An 18,358-nucleotide genomic window follows, 5' to 3' on the forward strand; every position below is an offset into this window, starting at 1 on the left:
CACAATGAATGGCAAGTACGAAAGGTTTACCAAGAATATTAAATAAATTAAATAATCAGTGTTTTCTTTGTACACAACGAATTTTAAGCAAAAATCCCGTAAGGGCTTGCTAAAAATATTCAATACTGAATTTTCTTGTCACTTTTTATTTGTTTGTACACAATGTATGAAAAGTAAAAAATCAAAAGAAAAAGATTTTCAATAAAAACTTTTTATATATTTGCACACAATGAATGACAAGGACTAGTCAGGTAAGGACATCTGGAAGGTTTTATGAAAACGGAATCCACCTCAAAAAGGCAATTTTTTACTACAGCTTATCAAGTGCACCTTGAAAAACAACCGTATTAGCTACTGACAGGATAAGTTTGTCACGTAACTATATTTGGTTACATTAGGCTAACTTAGATCACCAAAACAACAATACCGTAGGTTTCCTTAAGGGCACATTAGCTCTTGAAATAATTTAATGAATGAAGCTGAAACTGTGTTCCTGTAAATAGTAGGGACTATATCAGTCTGATTCCTGTTCATGGCCTAGTTAGGACCAGTATATTGGTTTTATACAATGCACAGTAATGTGCATTACTACGAAATAGCATATGTCAATAGAAATCCGTAATGTAAGCCTACTCCCTCTCTCTATTTTCCCCTACAAACAGGTCAGATACCATCATTTTTACCATCTTGTATATTGTTTGATTCATCCCGTGAGTTATCGCAACCCTTTATAAATGGCTTTAAACATGCATTTTCAAGTATATAATTTAGAAATTCGCGATGTGAAAATATTATTTATCAAGAGGGAGAAGCCAATGACGCATAATATATTTCACGGCGTATCTCATTTGAAGAATATATTGTTGTTAAATTAGTGTTGCATTATGTTTAGACATATCTGACTAAAATGTATATGTCATACAAGCTGTAAGCTGTGAAATGAGAAGAAAGTATTTCTTCGGCATCGTGACTGGCGGCAGTAATGGATCATAGGACTGAGGAGAGAGCTAAAAGGCGTGGCTTTGATTGGTCCTAATTTTCCCCATCCCTAAACTCTTCCAGACTTGGGAAATATGCCACCTGGATGGTGCTTACTTTGGTAACAGCCTGCTTCTACTTCAGCATTGCATTTGCTTTCCTTAACCAATCGTAGCAGATGTATCGCATCGGTTATCATAAATAAAACCTTCAAACAATGAGTGACGAGTAGATCTGTTGTGAAAAGAGAGCTGTTATTTAAAGCCCTAAGATAAAATTAACAGGTGAAAACATTGTTTGTCCTGATTCCAGGGACTACTGCACCATTGCGAAGCTCAAGGGCTTTTATTATGATCAGTTCAAATAAAACAGAATAAAACTTTCGTTATCAATTTTAAAATCAATAAACAGCTGAACCACTAATTTAACGTAAATTTTCAAACACACTAATTAACTGCACTTTTAACTAAGAATAGTCGACATGGTCCATTCATGATTTGAAGGATCGCTTTTTTCCCTTGATAATGGAACCTTTGAGCTTGGAAACTGCGCAAGAGTTGCTAAACTAAGGCAAGCTGTCAACGGATTAAATTGAGGTACGTAACCTAATAACGTTCCAAATTAACGTCAATTTCATTCTTTATGAATAATCATTTTGCATGTTTTTTTTTTTTCTTAGAAAAAATATAGTAAAGTGTTGAAAGGGATATGACAACTTCGTTCCAAACTGTTGCTTGATACAAATATTCAATTCTAATAAAATAAAATTATTGTATAGAATTGGGCTCATCTGATAAAAAGTAAGCTTATGAAATAGAATAATAAATTATTTCCAAAAGAATTAAGCTACAATTAATTAAGTAAATAAAACTCGCCACTACAGAATGCAGTGTAAGATAAATGAAAAATACTATTGAAATCATTACAATACATAAAAAAATTACATGAGGCTGACATTAGCTTTTCACTTGCCAAAAAGGCATTGTTTTTATTAGGCGACTTCTGACTTGAGCTTTACTGGCTAGTGCAGTAGCGCTCGCCACTAGGGTGAGTCATCCCCGGCTGCTGCCATCTTGGTGTAGGTAGCGCTCACAGGGTATTAGCTTCACTTATCGGATCCTACTATACCCAATCTAGCACCTCAGTGGCGTGATCGGTATGGTCTTGGCCTGCCACCTCGATGGCCGCGAGTTCGATTCTCGGGCATTCCACTGAGGGGTTAGAGATGTGTATTTCTGGTGATAGAAGTTCACTCTCGACGTAGTTCGGAAGTCACTTAAAGCCGTTGGCCCGTTTGCTGAGTAACCACTGGTTCCATGCAACGTAAAAACACCATACAGACAAACAAACAAAACTTGCCCAATCTATTGTTCTTATGTGATCGTTGGTCATAATCCTGTTGGAATTAGGTTTTTCTCATCAAAACTTTCTCCTTAATGAAGATACAAAGTCTGCGGAGTTGAAGAGTATCGAGTTCCTGTCTGTGGAGGGTGGAAGGAACATCTGGATCATATATCTACGCTTCCCCTGTCAGCTCCTCCGCAGGTCTTCGGGCTCCATGAAAATGCTGACCTTGCTAAAGACCATAGAGAGACAGACCAGGTAATACTGACTGTTATCAAAAGTAATACTAGAATGAGAGCACGCACTCAGTAGAAGCTTAGAATATCTCTCTTACTCACTGTCAAGCACATAAACTCCTAGTCCACTGTATATTTCTAAATAGTCTCAACCTTCCTGATTTACCGGTGGGGTATTTTTTCCTCACCTTTGGCTGACCAGACTAAGCGAAATAAATAAGTAAATAACAAATAAATAAATAAATATATAAAAGAGACATGTTTTAGAGCAAGGATTAATTAACACAAACTTTTGAACAAAATAAAATAGGTCTTGGGAAGAACGAATATTTCAAAATGTAAATGACAATTAATTGGCACAAACAACCAGCAGTCGGAGACAGCTGAGTATTAATTATCTATTATTAATCAAAACAAATCATGGCGACATTCCTTTGCAGAGAATTGACTTGTAAATAGGTCTAAATTAATGGTTGTCAGGAGACTGAGCTGCCTCCAATGAAAAAGATGCACTACAAACTTGAATTCCAGGCCTCTGTTGTGAACAGCATCTAGCAGGGGCTCTTAGAATGGGAAGGCCTTGGGCACTGCCTAGTGTTCCCATATTCCAAAATGGCCCATAAATTCTCGTAGATAACTCTCATTTTGTCATCAGTTATTGCTCAGTGTGAAAACCGGTAAAATAGTTTCTTTAAAACACAACCTAAACTCTGTTTCACGACCTGAAAGTACAAACTAGCGAAAACCTTCTTTTGAGTAATTCATTGCATCAGCACAGCTTTCTCTCAAACTTACCGAATGAATGGCGATATTCAACACTGTACACTTATACAATCAACATGCATATTCATTTGCAAGCCTTCTGTATTCCTTTCCCGGCGTCTGTTTTTATTCCAGTTCAAAGCATCTGATGACAAAGAAGATTTTTATTCTGAAAATTCTGCAGATCTATCACATATACCTGCTTTATTTGCTGCAATGCCAGTTACAGTTTATGGGAGCGTAACAAGTAGGTTCCGTGTCCATAGCCCACGCTTCCATTTTGTGCTGGCAAACTAACGTTTTGGAGGGTGAGATTTTTTAGACGCAGTAACTGAATGTTAAATGCGCAAAAGGATCGGTTCACTAGATATTGATACTGCTTATTTCTCCAACTTCACTTTATATTCCTATCTTGTTTTTAGAATTGCATTTCCTGGCTGGACGAAGGTTCATGAAAGGGACACAAGTTAGATATTTCCCATGTCTCATTATCAATGTACACGTTTACTTATTGACTCTTTGTTTCAAGGAATGCGAGCGTAATCCCATTTTTCAGACTAAAGCCTTTCACTGCTGGTTGTCTCAAATTCGCGTTTTTCTCCTTTCAGCTCTTCCGTGGGATTTTAATCCTGGAGCCACAGCTGAGAAGCAGCGCTGACAGCGATGCAGCTGAAATGGTGCTTGACTTAGCTTGTGAAATTTTAGCCAGACTTCCTCCGTTGTTTGACATCGCCCGTGTCGAAGAAAAGCATCCACTTAGCTACAACCAGTCTCTGAACACAGTCTTAAAACAAGTGAGTTGCCTTGGAACACGGTTGACATCATAGTCCGTCAGTGACTGGCATCTGGTTTTATTCTTGATCCAGACTGCAGTTTTGCTGGTTTTTCGATTGGTGTGTCAGTCCTCTTGCAGGGACTTAGTTGTGGGTCAGATGTCTTGTTGCAAGTACTTAAATTTTCTTATAATTAAAAAACCCACAGTCACCTAAGACATTCTTTGTTTATCATATTGGTTGGTTACTAAATTTTACTATAAAATTTTGGAGTCTTAGATATATAATTTAAAGCAATAATCATGAAGGAGTGGTGCTCATTTTCTTCAGGCTTCAGCACAATATTTCTGAAATTTGTGATCACAAAAGTACCCTATATTTCAGGAGCTTCTGCGTTACAATCGCCTGATAGCTGCTGTGCGATCAACGCTGAAGTCGGTGAAAAAAGCTGTGAGCGGCGAGAGCTTGATGTCTGACGAAGTGGAGGACACCTACCATTCACTCATGCTGGGGAAAATTCCCGCTGCCTGGGAGAATCGGTCCTACCCTTCCAGGAAGGGTCTCGCTCCCTACATAAGTAATCTGTTGCATAGGTAAATGAAAAATGCTTTTCCCCTCCTTATTTTATGGCCTATTAAACTCAACCAATATATGTAATTCCATTTGCCTCTTATGTACACAGTCTAGTGTATTAAACTCATTACTCAAAGGAAATCTCAATTGGACAGATGCTAAACATAAGTTGCCGCCCTTTCATCAATCTGTTGTTAGCAGGTCTCACCTTTTTGATATTCCAATGCTTGGCTTCAAGTCTCAATTCCATATTCCATTCCATTCCTCACCTTTTTGATCGATACAGTAGGTGTTCTTTTAATGACAACTTTCCTCATTTTCCTGCAGGCTGAAATTTTTCAAACGTTGGGCAGAGGAGAAAACTCCCGATGTGTTTTGGTTTTCGGGGCTGTTCTTCCCTTACACATTCCTTACTGGAATACGACAGAATTATTCCAGGAAACACAGGATTCCAATTGATCGTATATACTTCCAATTTAAGGTAACAGCACAAAATAAATCTTTGATTTGTGGCTATTTTTGTTCAGGAAACTGTCTTGTGAACGGATATAAAGTAGTACTACTGGTTTGAAGATCTGTTATTAACTCAGCCTGAGAACTTTTGTACTTGGTAGCAGATTTCAAAAACGCTGTACTGCTGTAGAGTAGTACTTAGGACAGGGAAATTCCTCTAAAGGTTTTGCTGTAGGCGGATTTATATAAAAATAAGGATTAGAAATAACGTGAAATATGAAGTTTGCCTCTCCTAGTAATTTGAAATTAAGCCTTTTTATTTTTAAACCACTGCCTCCCTTTCTGTTCCACATCCTTTTGATTCGAAAACCATACTTTTCTAAATGTATGCCATTATCCGAGATTAATTGTAATAATTTATTGATGTTGTGTTCGAGATTAAGATTTTAGCCTGTAACTCAGAAATTTCTTTTTGTGTTAATCCTCTTACTTTCCCTTGTGGGTGTACCTACTACGCATTGAAAACAAATTCTTGCTTATGCAGGTGATGGGGAAAGAGGTGGAGGATATCATCAACGACTGTATCAAGCCAAATTTTGTCGAGCTTCCAGAGGTCATTGAGACTCTCCCGACACCTAATATGCGGGGCAGATACCAACCCCTTGACACTGATGTTGAAGAGGATCTCTCCCTCACCGAGGAACGTCACACTCACACTGAAGAGGTGAGGAGAAGACAAATAAGAAGAAAAGAGATTTTACAGTATAGTACCCACTCAGGCAGTTGCTGGTTATTGGCGGTGGTTCCATTCTTGCCAGGGTGCTGTTAAGTGAAAACTGCCATTAACCAAAACTCGGCGATTTATGGCGCTTATGGTGCCAAGTTTTGGTTAATGGCGCTGGTAACTGGTTAATGCACCTCTGTTAGGTATGGTATGGCACCATAACTCTATTATTGACACTTTATGGCGCCGATAATGGAAACTTGACCTGTTATGGTGCCATAAATCGCTGAATTTATGGTGCTAGACGAGTGCCATAAAACTGGATCGCCATTAACCAAGTTCACCGATAACCGGGACTGCCTACAGTGCTTTAAATGAACTTCAATAAAAGAAAATCTTTTAAATCCTTTCCGGTACTTCCAACCTTGTTCAAGTAATGTTCATGTGAGAATGGGTGGTGGTTGGTTTTGAGTCAGCCGACTCTGTGCCAGCACATGTCTTTGTCCAACCTTAGGAAGTGTGGTTAGTTGTGAAAGTAGTTAAGAGGTTTGGTATGGACCTCTGGATGATTCAAGCAACATATACAATGAAGTAGTCAAAATTCGAGCGTTTTAAGTTGACTGAAAGTGAAGACAATGAAAGGTTGCTGTGAGGTCCATAAAATAGATGCCCATTTCTCATCGACATATTCTAAATGGTGATCTCCTAAGCAGAAGAGTGATGGCAATTCCTTGGATCGAGTGGAGGAGTGCCCAGAGATGGAAGAAGCTGATGATGTCGGGGAACTTCCGTCCCTTGAGGAGAACAGCATCGAGAGCAATGATGACGTCATATACAAAATGATTCCGCGACAGTGCGAGGGCGGCACTTACACTTGGGTAAGAGAACAGTTTTCATTAGTTTTAACGTTTTACATTTTTTAAACTGTTTAACGGTGACTTGGTTAAGATTTCTTACTTTGCAGTCCATTGCCATGAAACTTTAGATATAACCCATATTATAGTCTGGGTCTCCACAGGTGTATCACAAACCACTTAAATGTTTCAAGGTTATTCTGGCACCACTGGTTCCATATTTCGATGCGATTCTTTCGAATACTTTTTTCTATAAATATGTAAATTATCCACAAATGTCAAAAGATTGTTCAAATTGGCAAGATTTGTTATATATTAAGATCTTTATTCATACTATTATCATTAAATACTCAAAAAATCCTATAGACGTATATTACCAAAAGTAGAGTTCATTGCATATAATACAGTATATTAGAAATGAATGGGTACAGAGCAGTTTTTGACACCACGGTAGAATTAACGTATTTTGCATTTTTCCTCAAAGGGCTTCTTCTTGGAAGGTGCCCGATGGGACAGAGAACAGCACTGTCTTGTGGAAATGGCTCCCAAACAGCTTCATGATCAGCTTCCCATAATTCTTTTCCAACCTGCTGTATTGCCTGAAGGGGCTACCTTGGGTAAATGGCTGGTGTTAACACACGTTTAATTAGATTCAGATTTTACTGGCTTTCACGTATATTGCTTTGGTTGTTTTAGTAGTTATGTAGTTTTTATTTATCTGCTCGAGGTACTTGACCCTGAGTTTTGGATCAGTTGCAATGGAACTAACTTTCAACAATTATATGCCAATTTATTGGTGCTTTACTGGCTGTCATCTGAAAACATAAGTTCAAAATAATCATCCGCAGAGGTTCCATAAGTTTCGAGACTCTTGAATTTAAATCATCACTTCAGTAATTGTATGCCTTTGCATGTAAGACTACCCTGTTTTTGTTTTTTGTTTTCTTTTAATCAACTGTTCGCCATGACTTAACGCTTGAATATTTTCGGTTCCTTTGAAGTAAATGACTGTACAGTCTGAGTGAACTGCACAAACCATAATTTTGTTGCTCTTTTGGAGAATGCTTGAGTAAACATAATCATGTTGTGTTTGCGTGATTTATTGCACTAGCATATTCTGGGTGCAATTTGGATTCATAGTTTCATACACATATTTTTGTCAACGTGAGTGTCGGTTGCCTTTGGAATGAAAGTTTACATACTCACATTTATGTCGCGCTTGTTGTGTTTGTGTTTAGGGGAAATGCTCACATAAGCAATTTTGCTTCAAGATAACAGTTTTGAGTAAAGTAATTCAGTTGCTTCTGTGATGAGTACTTGCATGAACATAATTGCTGCCGTAAAGGAGAGCATGTACATAATCATATTTTTGTTACCTATACGAGTGAGTACTTTAATAAATGTGCATATGTTTTCCCCTGTAGATGAATGTGAGAAAAATTTAATGTTTTTTTATTTTGGTTTGAACGAAACTCTCTCTCCTTTTGGACGAATGTTTCTATAAACATTTTTTTTCCTTTGAAATCAGTGTTTGCATAAACATGTCTTGTTACCTATGGCGTGAAAGCTTACAAGGTTATACTTTTTGCTTTAGTGGTGAATACTGCAGTTATTTTCGGCTTATCTGTTCAGTAAATTATTGTTTTTCATTTTGGTTAGCTTTAGAGTTAACATTTGCCTATGATGTTATTTGCTTTGCTGATTGTTGTTTACTTTTGGAGCATACAGGTATGTATGTTTTATCTGTACTGCACTTGTGCAGATATAATATGTTTGTTCCTGTGACGAATATAAAACTTCGCCTTTTATATGGATGACTTGGGAGATAGCTGGTCTGGTCGTCGTATAAATGAGGGGATGGGGCTTTACCCACTCACTCAGTAAGCAGGCACCTTTCTTCAGCTGGGGTGTGGTTGTTGAAACTGATTCCTTAAGTATTTTCATGTTTTATTGGGTAATTATTTTTTTGGAGTACAGTATTCATTTAGATTCTGATTGCAATGCTGGTGCCTGAAAATTTTTCTCCTGAAAGAGTGATCTGTGAAGATGTCCTGGATAAGAACGTGTGTGTGCTAGGGTCATGTCACCTATGACTGACTGGTGGCCCTCATTCTGCTCGTTCAGCTTGAGAGCTCAGGAATGCACACCATCAAAATTTTAGATATATCAAGTGTGTTGCTTAGTCATTTGCCCAATAGAAGATATATGGACTGAGTAGGAAGAAGGTGAAGAAAGTTCTGTCGATGTCTTTCAAGGGCAATACAGCAGTGGTAAAATCCCTTTCCTGTTCTGTGGCTGCCTTGAACTCTGCTGCATCCACTGGGATTACGTCCAATTGTTCTCTCCTTGCTCACTTGGAGGAGAGTATGAGCAGACCAGATATTGATTAGCCAGCTCTTTTTCTCTCTCTTTCTGTGGTGCTGTTACTTGTGCACCTACCACACTCCATTGTCCTCCCAAATGGGTGGTAGAACCCATGTGTCAGGTAGAATACCATCTCCCAAATGGTGGCTGGCACTAACGGGCGGCCCATGCTGGTATCACAGAGGATGGTATGTTCTGTGTTGTCGAAGAAGATATCTTCCTTCCATAGATTTGTTATAGAGGTGTGATAGGCTTTGGTTTTGGGCTCTCAAAGTCAAGCACTCGATCAATTTCTGTTTTGGAAAGTGCATGTGCCACATAGTTTTTCCTGCTAGGAATGTGTCATGTGATGCACCCAGATTTCATGATGATTAAGAGCTGCCACTGTTGGTAGATGGAGTATCCATCTTGGTTTTTGCTAAGGGTGTGGACAAGCAGTAGGTGGCTGTTCGAACAATCAAAGCTGTGCCCTCTTGTAGGTGCCAGGTGTGCTGGGTACTTAAGTTTACGGCGAGAAGTTTCCTGTAGAAATGAGCTCTAGGCTAGGTCTAGTTTTCCACTGAAGGAGTCAAGGGTCTGGGGCTTTCTGTTGATGGTTTCTTCTGTTACAGGACCTGTAGAAACATTGCTGGTGTCGGTAGTTAGTGTCAGGTTGTCTTTGGATTGGAAATGCAAGGGTGGTGACAGTTGCCAGGTTGTACTTTGTGGCTGTATAGGAGTCTCAATGGACAGGTGCCAATAAGGTGTTGATGGTATTAGTTTACTATTCATGTGAATTGCATAATTCCTTTAATGATAGCTGGAGTTGGGTATTTCCTGATGGATTATACCTTGGAGAACTGGAGTGCATACAGTTTGTCACGAAAATGATGGTGGGGGCCACACTTTTCAGGCCAGACTGCAAAACCTTTATCAAAGAGGATGGAGAGAATGGCTCTGATGTGTTTCTGGTGATTTGAGTTCCTGGAGAAGATGGCAATATTGCTGCCTTAGCAGATGTAGATAGGAAGTTGTCAAGAATGTTGTCAATTGACTTCTAGAACATGGGCCCGGAATTACAGAGCCTGAAACAGTAGTTGAAGATATGGGTCCCAAAGGGTATGATGATCACTGTTTTCAAGAAGCTGCCTTGGTGAACCAGAACTTGCAAGTAGCCCTTCATTAGGTCAAGCTTGGAGAAGATTCTTGGTTTATGGAGGGCTGAGGTGATGTATGTGATTATACTGTAGTTGTCACACTCTGTAAGTTGATTTGTGTGTAGTCATTGCAGGGGCGCCAGAATCTGTCTATTTTTTCCCCATAGTTAGTGGGAAGGCCCAAGGTTCGAGGGCCTTCTAACAAGGCGTATGCATTCCAAAATAAAAAGAGCTTGTTCTTTATGTGTGTGATGTATACCTTGCTTTGCTGAGATCTTAAGAGTCTGCTTGAGTTCTGCTCTGAAGACACTTGGAAACTCCTGTAGGAGGGTGTGGAGGCCCATGGGATTCACTAAAGAGATGGATTGCTAGTTCAGAAAGGTGACATTGAGTGACAACCAGCAGGTCAAAGTGCCCCAAAGAAGCTAGTGTCAAGCAAGGGCATGCAGATAATAATGATGATCTCTCACTGGTAACTAGTATTTTTTACATCACTGATGAATGACATCAGCCAGCAGGTCAAAGTGCCCCAAAGAAGCAAGTGCCAAGCAAGGACATCCAGATATTAGCAATGATGATCACTCACTAATAACTTGTATTTCTTCCCACGTTAATTGAAGGTGAGGGTTTGGTGGCCATAAGATGCTTTGTGATTGTTGTTCCCAATCACTAGGTGGCAAGTGGTGACTGGAAGCTTGTGTTTGTCTATCAGTGAGGGGAAGATCAACTTGAAGACACTCATGTCTACCAGGAACTTCTTGACAGAGGTGCAGTCAGTAGTACAGAACCTGGTAGTGTGGGCTTCTGTTGGGGTTGTGGCTGCCATAATCATTTTTATTTTTATTTTGGTGGCTGGCTTATAGCTTTTTATCCAGGCACAGTTAGGGGTACATTTCTTGGCAGCTTTTCTGAAACTGTGACGGTCTACACAGATGACAGTTGAGTGGGGACACCTGTTCCTCCACGGCTTGTAAGGGTGCTTCTGCATAGTTTTCGACATCTTGGTCACATATGTCTTTGGATTCATAGATTCTGTGGCTAGTAAGTTTCAAGGCTTTAGAGGTCTCCAGCAATTTGACTGCCTCCTTCAGGAGGTCTGCAGTTGTTATAACTGTGTTGAAGAGACTAGCTCAGATGTAGGAGGGGCAGAGGCAGGGACAAATTTCTCTTGTAAAGGTCAACTGTCTTGGGTCAAGCTACGCGAATGTAAAAGGCACCTGAGTTTGTCCCATGCTACCATTGCCATTGTGTCCCACAGTTGAGTGTTTAGCAGGTCAAGAGCCCACTGAGTGTGACCAGGTTAGTAAGGAGAATTAAATTATCAGGAATGCACGTAGGTTTTTGTATTACATTTTTTTTCCTGAGCACTGAGCCAGTGAGCAACTCTGGGGAGAAGGGAATCTGGGATCAGCTCTAGTACCTTCTTTGGAGAACTCATAATGCTGCAGAGGTGAAATTTTAAGTTTTTGCCCGTCAGAACTAGACAGATGGTTCTGTAGTTAAAAATGGAAGCAGCCAAAGATTGCTGATGTTCATGTTCTGTTATTTGTCCATGGACATTCTATGTGATTTTTCTCCATGAGAATTTATTCTGACCATTCATATTTACGTATTTGGAGAATGAAGCAAAAACTGAGTGCTGCGGTTAGTCTGTTAATGACTTTTGTTGTGATGGAACATGGCCATATTGGATCTATTAATTGCCAGATGATGTTTATGTAAATACAATGCTGATCTGCCAGGTCAGTGGAGGACAACTTCAGGCTCTGTTGGTGGCTTTTTGTAGCAGAATTGTAGCAGAAAGCTATGCTGCATCGAGTTCATTGATTGCCTGGGTTTTGCACTTGCCTTTCTGGGTATGCTGCATTAATAATGTATGACACCATCTTTTGTTCATTGTTGGCTTCTTTTTAATAGAAGGGCACCGTTTTATTGAATCTATTATCAGGTAGAGTGAAACTGCGTTCATCTATTAACCATTCTTCAAGCTTGCCAATATAAAACAAAGGGACATGCTAAGGTCTGGAGTGAGACTGATTTATTCTATGAGATTGACCAATTTTGACCAGGCATTTAGATAGAAAACTGGTGACAGGTAATCCATGACTGACTGGCAGCTAAGCCATCTTTTGACAGTGAAACTTATGAAGCTTTACAAGCTGCAATACAACCTTGACATCACATGTCAACAAGCAAGGGTAGGTGCACTTGTGGGCAATTCACCATGCCATTGGCCTATCAGCCAGATATATCTCTTGCTGTTAGAATATGTTCACTGATTAACTCATGCCATGAGCAGTTTGTAGGGAAAAGTGTTCACTATGCCTGCATGTAGTGGAGAAGCTGTTTGAACATTGATGAACTGCAGTGACTGATCTGTTCTCCATATGGGTAAACAGGAAGCACTTGGTGTTGTACTGGTTTGTGCTGCGAGATGCCTTCATCATGTCTGATTTGTTGGGTGATCAACTGTGTGCTGGTGACCCACAGTCTCTGAATGATCCTGGTGGTTCCTCACCGGCCACAAGCTGAGTGGTATCCATATCTACTAAACCGTCTTAGAATCCAACTACGATTTTGTAATTAATGTAAGAATGACATTTAAAGATAAAATTACTGGCTTAATTACAAATTAGTTACCTTATACATATTTTCTTTGTACCTGTATGATTGATATTTTTTTTTTAAATATTCACTTTGCAAAAATTTTTGTTGTTTACCAAAATGAGATTTATTGAATTGTACTTATATGTTATGTATTCTTTTATTTATTATTTATCTATTTTTTGTCAGTCACCACCCTGTATAATCTTATAATTGTCTTGTCCCTGCTTCTGAGTAGTTGGACTTTTTGTAAACCTCTTAAATCATACCAATGTTTTGGGTAGGTCTATTAATTCTTCAGGTGTGTTGCATTCCAGGTAATACATATTTTCCTTTAAGCTAATCCTTATCTGCCATTTATACGAGCTTTCTTTGTAAAATTACTTTCATATTGATAAAAGTCTGCTTAGGGAAGGACAAGAAGTGGAAAGGCCTCATGGCACTTACTTTATTTGTTTAATTTCCTTCGTGGATTTTGCCTTTATATATATATATATATATATATATATATATATATATATATATATATATATATATATATACAAAATACAGATTATCCATTTAGAAACATTTTTTTGTAACTTCTAAGCAAACACATATGCTTTGTTTTTCGTACGATTGATTTAATATATATATATATATATATATATATATATATATATATATATATATATATATATATATATATATATATATATATATATATATATATATATATATATATATATATATATATATATATATATATATATATATATATATATATATATATATATATATATATATATATATATATATATAAGTGGTTGATTAACTGTGAAACTGTCATTTCCCTTTATTTGTGTAGCTAATGATGATTTGTTCACTGATCAGTTATGTTGTAATAGAATGATCGTTTTCATGTAAATTAGATCTAGCTTACAAATTTACAATTATTGTTAAAAAGTAATGAAAAATTATGCTCGTGTAGATTATACTAAAACAGAAATTACATAACGTATTTCGATATGTAGGTACTTGTTGAATAAGGTGTTAGGAGTGTGTCTGATACAGTACAAATATAAGTAATGAAGTCACAGTCTCCAAATAACGTCTCATCCACAGGCGAGGAGGAAGTGAACGGGGTATACCGGTGTCCCGTTTACCGGACCAGCGAGCGTCGAGGGACGCTGTCCACCACGGGACACTCGTCCAATTACATCCTGGACCTGGTGTTGCCGTCTCCTCTTCCTTCCACCCACTGGATCACCAGGGGCGCGGCCGCTCTGACGCAGCTCGACTATTGAGGAGGAAACTAGCGGCCTCTCTGGTAGCAAAGCTTTAACCACTTTTTTTTATTATTATTATTTTGACGACAGATTTCTTCGTTTCGTTATCATTGCTATACATGTTACTCCCTGCTGTTGTTGACATCGACATCGTCCATCGCCCCTCCATGAAATTTCGTGTTAGATTGAGCCAGTCTCTTCCGTCGTAGCTCAGGGTCCTTGGCATCAGTCAGAGTTATCGCAAGTGATCATCGTCATCTTCTGCAGGTCTGCCTTTCGTGTTCATTGTCATAAGCATATGGCTGTTATTATCAATGAGACTAGATTACTTGTGTCACCTTAATCTCATCTTTCATCGCATTATTCCTCCTCTAAATGTTTGATTTATTTCACGTCATTTTGCTTAGATTGTCATTATTAGAATTAATATCAGTATTTTGAGTTGTTCTCTCTCTCTCTCTCTTTTCCATTCCGGGATTTTGACTTCATTTGTATATGAATAATCAACAAATAATAAACTTACTAAACGCCTTAGCGGAATTGATATTACCGAATGAACATAATTTTCATTATGCAAAGATCGTATCTTTGCGTTTCGAGTTTGAAAAGTTTTATGGTGAAACTAAATATCAAGACTAAACTTACACAGAAATCGGTGACATTAATTTTCTATATGAAAAGTCGAAATCTTCTTGACTGTCAGTCAAGTGAAGTGAGTTGTTCATAAGCGAAAGAAAATACTTTTTTAAATGACACAGCAAAAGGACCTCTTTACATGGCAAAGAAAATGTTCCTTCAAGCGAACGGAAATGGAAGTCAGTTTCATTTTGAACATTTCAGAGCAGTCGATATTTTGTCATTTGTGGCAACGGGTGGGTACGATTTACCCTTGAATTCACCTAAAGTACTGCAGTACAAGAGACGTTCAGGTGTGCCCGTCACAGCGCTTCCTGGCTCCTTTTACTCTCCATCCAGTCTTCTGGGTCTAACCCACGTTGGCGTCCGACTTCCTACTTTGCTACGTGTTCCAGTTCCCACCCATTATGGAAGACGCAATCTTTCGGGTAATATAGTGCTGTCATAGAAAACAATACTACTCATCGCTTGAAGCGGTTACATACTACGTATAACTGTTTTGTCCATGGGCTAGGTACCCAAACACCCTTCCCCCCCCTCCCCCACAACCCCCCCGCCCCCGCCCCTTGGGAGATATCTACTGATTCAGATTTTGTTTAATCTCCAAGCTATATATGATTGCAGAATCTGCTGCTTCTGCCACGTGAAATCTGCCGCTTTTGCCTGCCAGAGTGAACATTACGTTACAAAATCCGCATCTCACGTGATGTTCAGAGGTGCCTGCCAAAGAAATCATACACTTTAATCCTGATTTAGAAAAAAAGTTGCATTTTTCCAATCATCGACAGTGTGTTTAAATAAGAAATTAAAAAGGGCTCGGGAAAATAAGAAATAAATCAAATATTGATTTTGGGGCAAGATGCTATGCACAGGATATATGATTCATTCGTTATATATGTAATGCAAAAGTAATTCATCTTGCAAGTACAGTGTATCAATATAAGAACTCGATTCGATCTCTTACCATTTGCGTGATAAATAATACATGTGAAACGATATACTCTGAATAACTGTTTTTTTTGTAGGAAATCTCTCAAATGTTTAAGTCCTTGAATAACTTTAAGAACTTAGTAATAAATAAAACCTCTATTATCCCACAACAACAACAAACAAAAATGTTAACTTGTTTGATATGGAGGTCATCGGTAAAAACAGAGGATGCCTTTTGGCAGGCAACTAATATTCATTCGTTAATATCACAAGGACGATGGGGGAGGGGGTTTGGGGGCTATTGGTGGCCTACGGTCAAATTGATATGAAATCTGTCCGAAACCGTTCTGAAACTGCCAACTGGGTTCCTCTTTTGGAAATAGTAGGTCTGTGGGCCATTGTTTGTGATGTCTTTCGATATCTGATATTAAGTTAGGATACCACGGATGTGCCATCTGGGTCTCGCTGGGCATCGCCCAGTGCTGTTGCCTCATCCATTCCTGCATGATTTGATATTCTGTCATTCAAAATATATCGACGAGCTTCTTCGGACTCTCATTTGGAGATTTTCTTCCTCATTAAATGTGTTGACATCGATAGTTAACGCTAATGTAGGAGTAAGTAATGCTAGGCAAACTGGTATGCATACGTGCATACGTATGCATATATTACACATACACATGCAGATATGCCTGTGAAATATACCTAAACGTATCTATGAGCTCTCAAGACTTAGATAGTTTCTGAAAATCTTGTTTGATTATTTTCATTTGAATGTGTCGTCCTTCCAGATAGTGTATATTCTTGTTACAGCAGAGAAATAAACAATCAGAAGTATAATTGTTTGTCACTCACCACCTTTGTTTTCATTCATTCGCACAAAATACTTTAGTAATGACAAGGTCAAGATGATGATAGAGAAGTGGAAATCGTAAGTCAGCTTTCATGACATAAATAAGAGCTGATTCTACGCACTTTACTTAGCTTTCCTCCCTTTTTTATTATCTCGATACATTTCAGAGTGTTCGTAGTGTTGCACTAGCTAGGAAAATTTGCAGGTATATGCTTTAAAAATCATAATGGAAACCACTCGCAACTTCTACGCCTTTTCTGTGAATTTTCCGAGCCTTGTTTTATTCGTGACATCCTTCTGTAATGCTCTTATTATCGCTCACAAACTGAAACGCCGACTTAACTTTCTACGGAAGTGTATGAACGAGCAAGTGATGCCCAAGTCGATTTTACCAGTGAGAATTCTTCGTCTAGCAGAGCGACCTTTCGACGAATTTCAACGCATCATACTTCAGAAACACATCGACATCACGAAGGAAGAATCGGATGCTGGATTATTGCTACGGAAAATTAAGAAAGTGCTGCAACCGTTTTGAAAGGAAGCTTCAAGTCAAGCTGAATAATCTTAATGCTGAAAGCGACTGGACTAAGCATGCCAACGTGGACTTCATGATTAATTTATTAGACAAAGCAGTGGATAGTGCTACGACAGCGGCTTTGGGATATGGGTTAAGCTTTGGTGTATTTAATGGTAACCTGGACTTTGTCGACATTTCAAAATCCTTTTGTTATTTGGAAAAATTTAATCAAAACCTATGCCCTGATGATATCAATATTTGTAAAGGTATTGTGTATGGTGCTATGAGTAAACTTTCTCCCCCTAATGTACCCGTGAGATTTCTCCAGGCTTTTAAGAAAATTAAAGAAGACGAAACAGTGAAAGTGGCAAAAGCAGATAAATCTAATGCAGTGGTAATAATGAATAAAAGTGACTATGTAAGTAAAATAATGACATTGCTAAATGATACTGATACTTATACGAAACTGAGGTCTGACCCTACACAGACAGTGAACTCCCATTTTAATAAACAAATTAAATCCATTTTGAAGGGCTTGGACCATTTAATTAAACAGTTTACACCGCAATGCGCCTCCCTACCTTATATGTATGGTTTAGTCAAGACACATAAAATCAATAACCCTATCAGACCAATCATTAGTTCAGTGGGCTCAGTTACGTATGATTTATCTAAATGGCTTGTAAAAATTCTTACTCCTTTGGTAGGAAACATCTCTAACACGATTGTTAAAAACAATGTTGATTTTATAAACAAATTGAATAGTTTAAATTTGAATTTTGATTTTAATATGGTTAGTTTTGATGTTGTCTCTTTATTTACAAAATTGCCTGTAGATGACTTACTTTAATATTTGGAGGATGAATTAGAACGTCATGACATTCCCTTAAGTGTAGCAAACCTCATTAGTCTCATAAGGTTATGTATCAAAGATAGTAAATTTTGTTTTAATGGGGAATTTTTGTACAAAAGTTTGGCATGGCTATGGGTAATCCCTTATCTCCTGTCCTTAGCAATATTTACATGGAATTTTTTTTAGACAAAACTCTTACCAAGAATTTTGCCCCAAAAAGTTATATGGTTTAGGTATGTGGATGATATTTTCTGTATTTGGCCAGTTGACGAAAATCTCCATGAATTCCTTAATAATCTCAATAATTTAGTCCCTTCTATAAAATTTACTGTAGAGGAAGAAAGAAATTGTAATTTGAATTTTCTTGATGTAACTGTCTATAGAAATGATAGAAATTTCACCTTTTCAGTCTTTCGAAAATCAACCAACATTGCCTCTTTTGTTCATTACTACTCCAATCACCATCAAAATGGTAAATCTCTGCTTTTTCTGGGATGATC

At 38.2% G+C, this 18,358-nt stretch overlaps 1 protein-coding gene across 1 annotated transcript in view; it reads left to right on the forward strand.

Moving 5' to 3' along the window:
- The window catches only part of LOC135206597 (dynein axonemal heavy chain 3-like), a 270,995-nt gene extending 255,740 nt beyond the window's left edge, over nt 1-15,255 (forward strand). The window contains 8 exon segments of the mRNA XM_064237937.1: nt 2,421-2,580; nt 3,929-4,114; nt 4,478-4,686; nt 4,994-5,147; nt 5,664-5,843; nt 6,557-6,721; nt 7,182-7,314; nt 13,906-15,255. Coding sequence (XP_064094007.1) covers nt 2,421-2,580; nt 3,929-4,114; nt 4,478-4,686; nt 4,994-5,147; nt 5,664-5,843; nt 6,557-6,721; nt 7,182-7,314; nt 13,906-14,087 — 1,369 coding nt within the window. The 3' untranslated portion in view covers nt 14,088-15,255.
- Nucleotides 15,256-18,358: the final 3,103 nt, after the last annotated feature.

Source organism: Macrobrachium nipponense, chromosome 31 (genome assembly GCF_015104395.2).
Source record: "Macrobrachium nipponense isolate FS-2020 chromosome 31, ASM1510439v2, whole genome shotgun sequence".
Lineage (NCBI taxonomy): Eukaryota > Metazoa > Arthropoda > Malacostraca > Decapoda > Palaemonidae > Macrobrachium > Macrobrachium nipponense.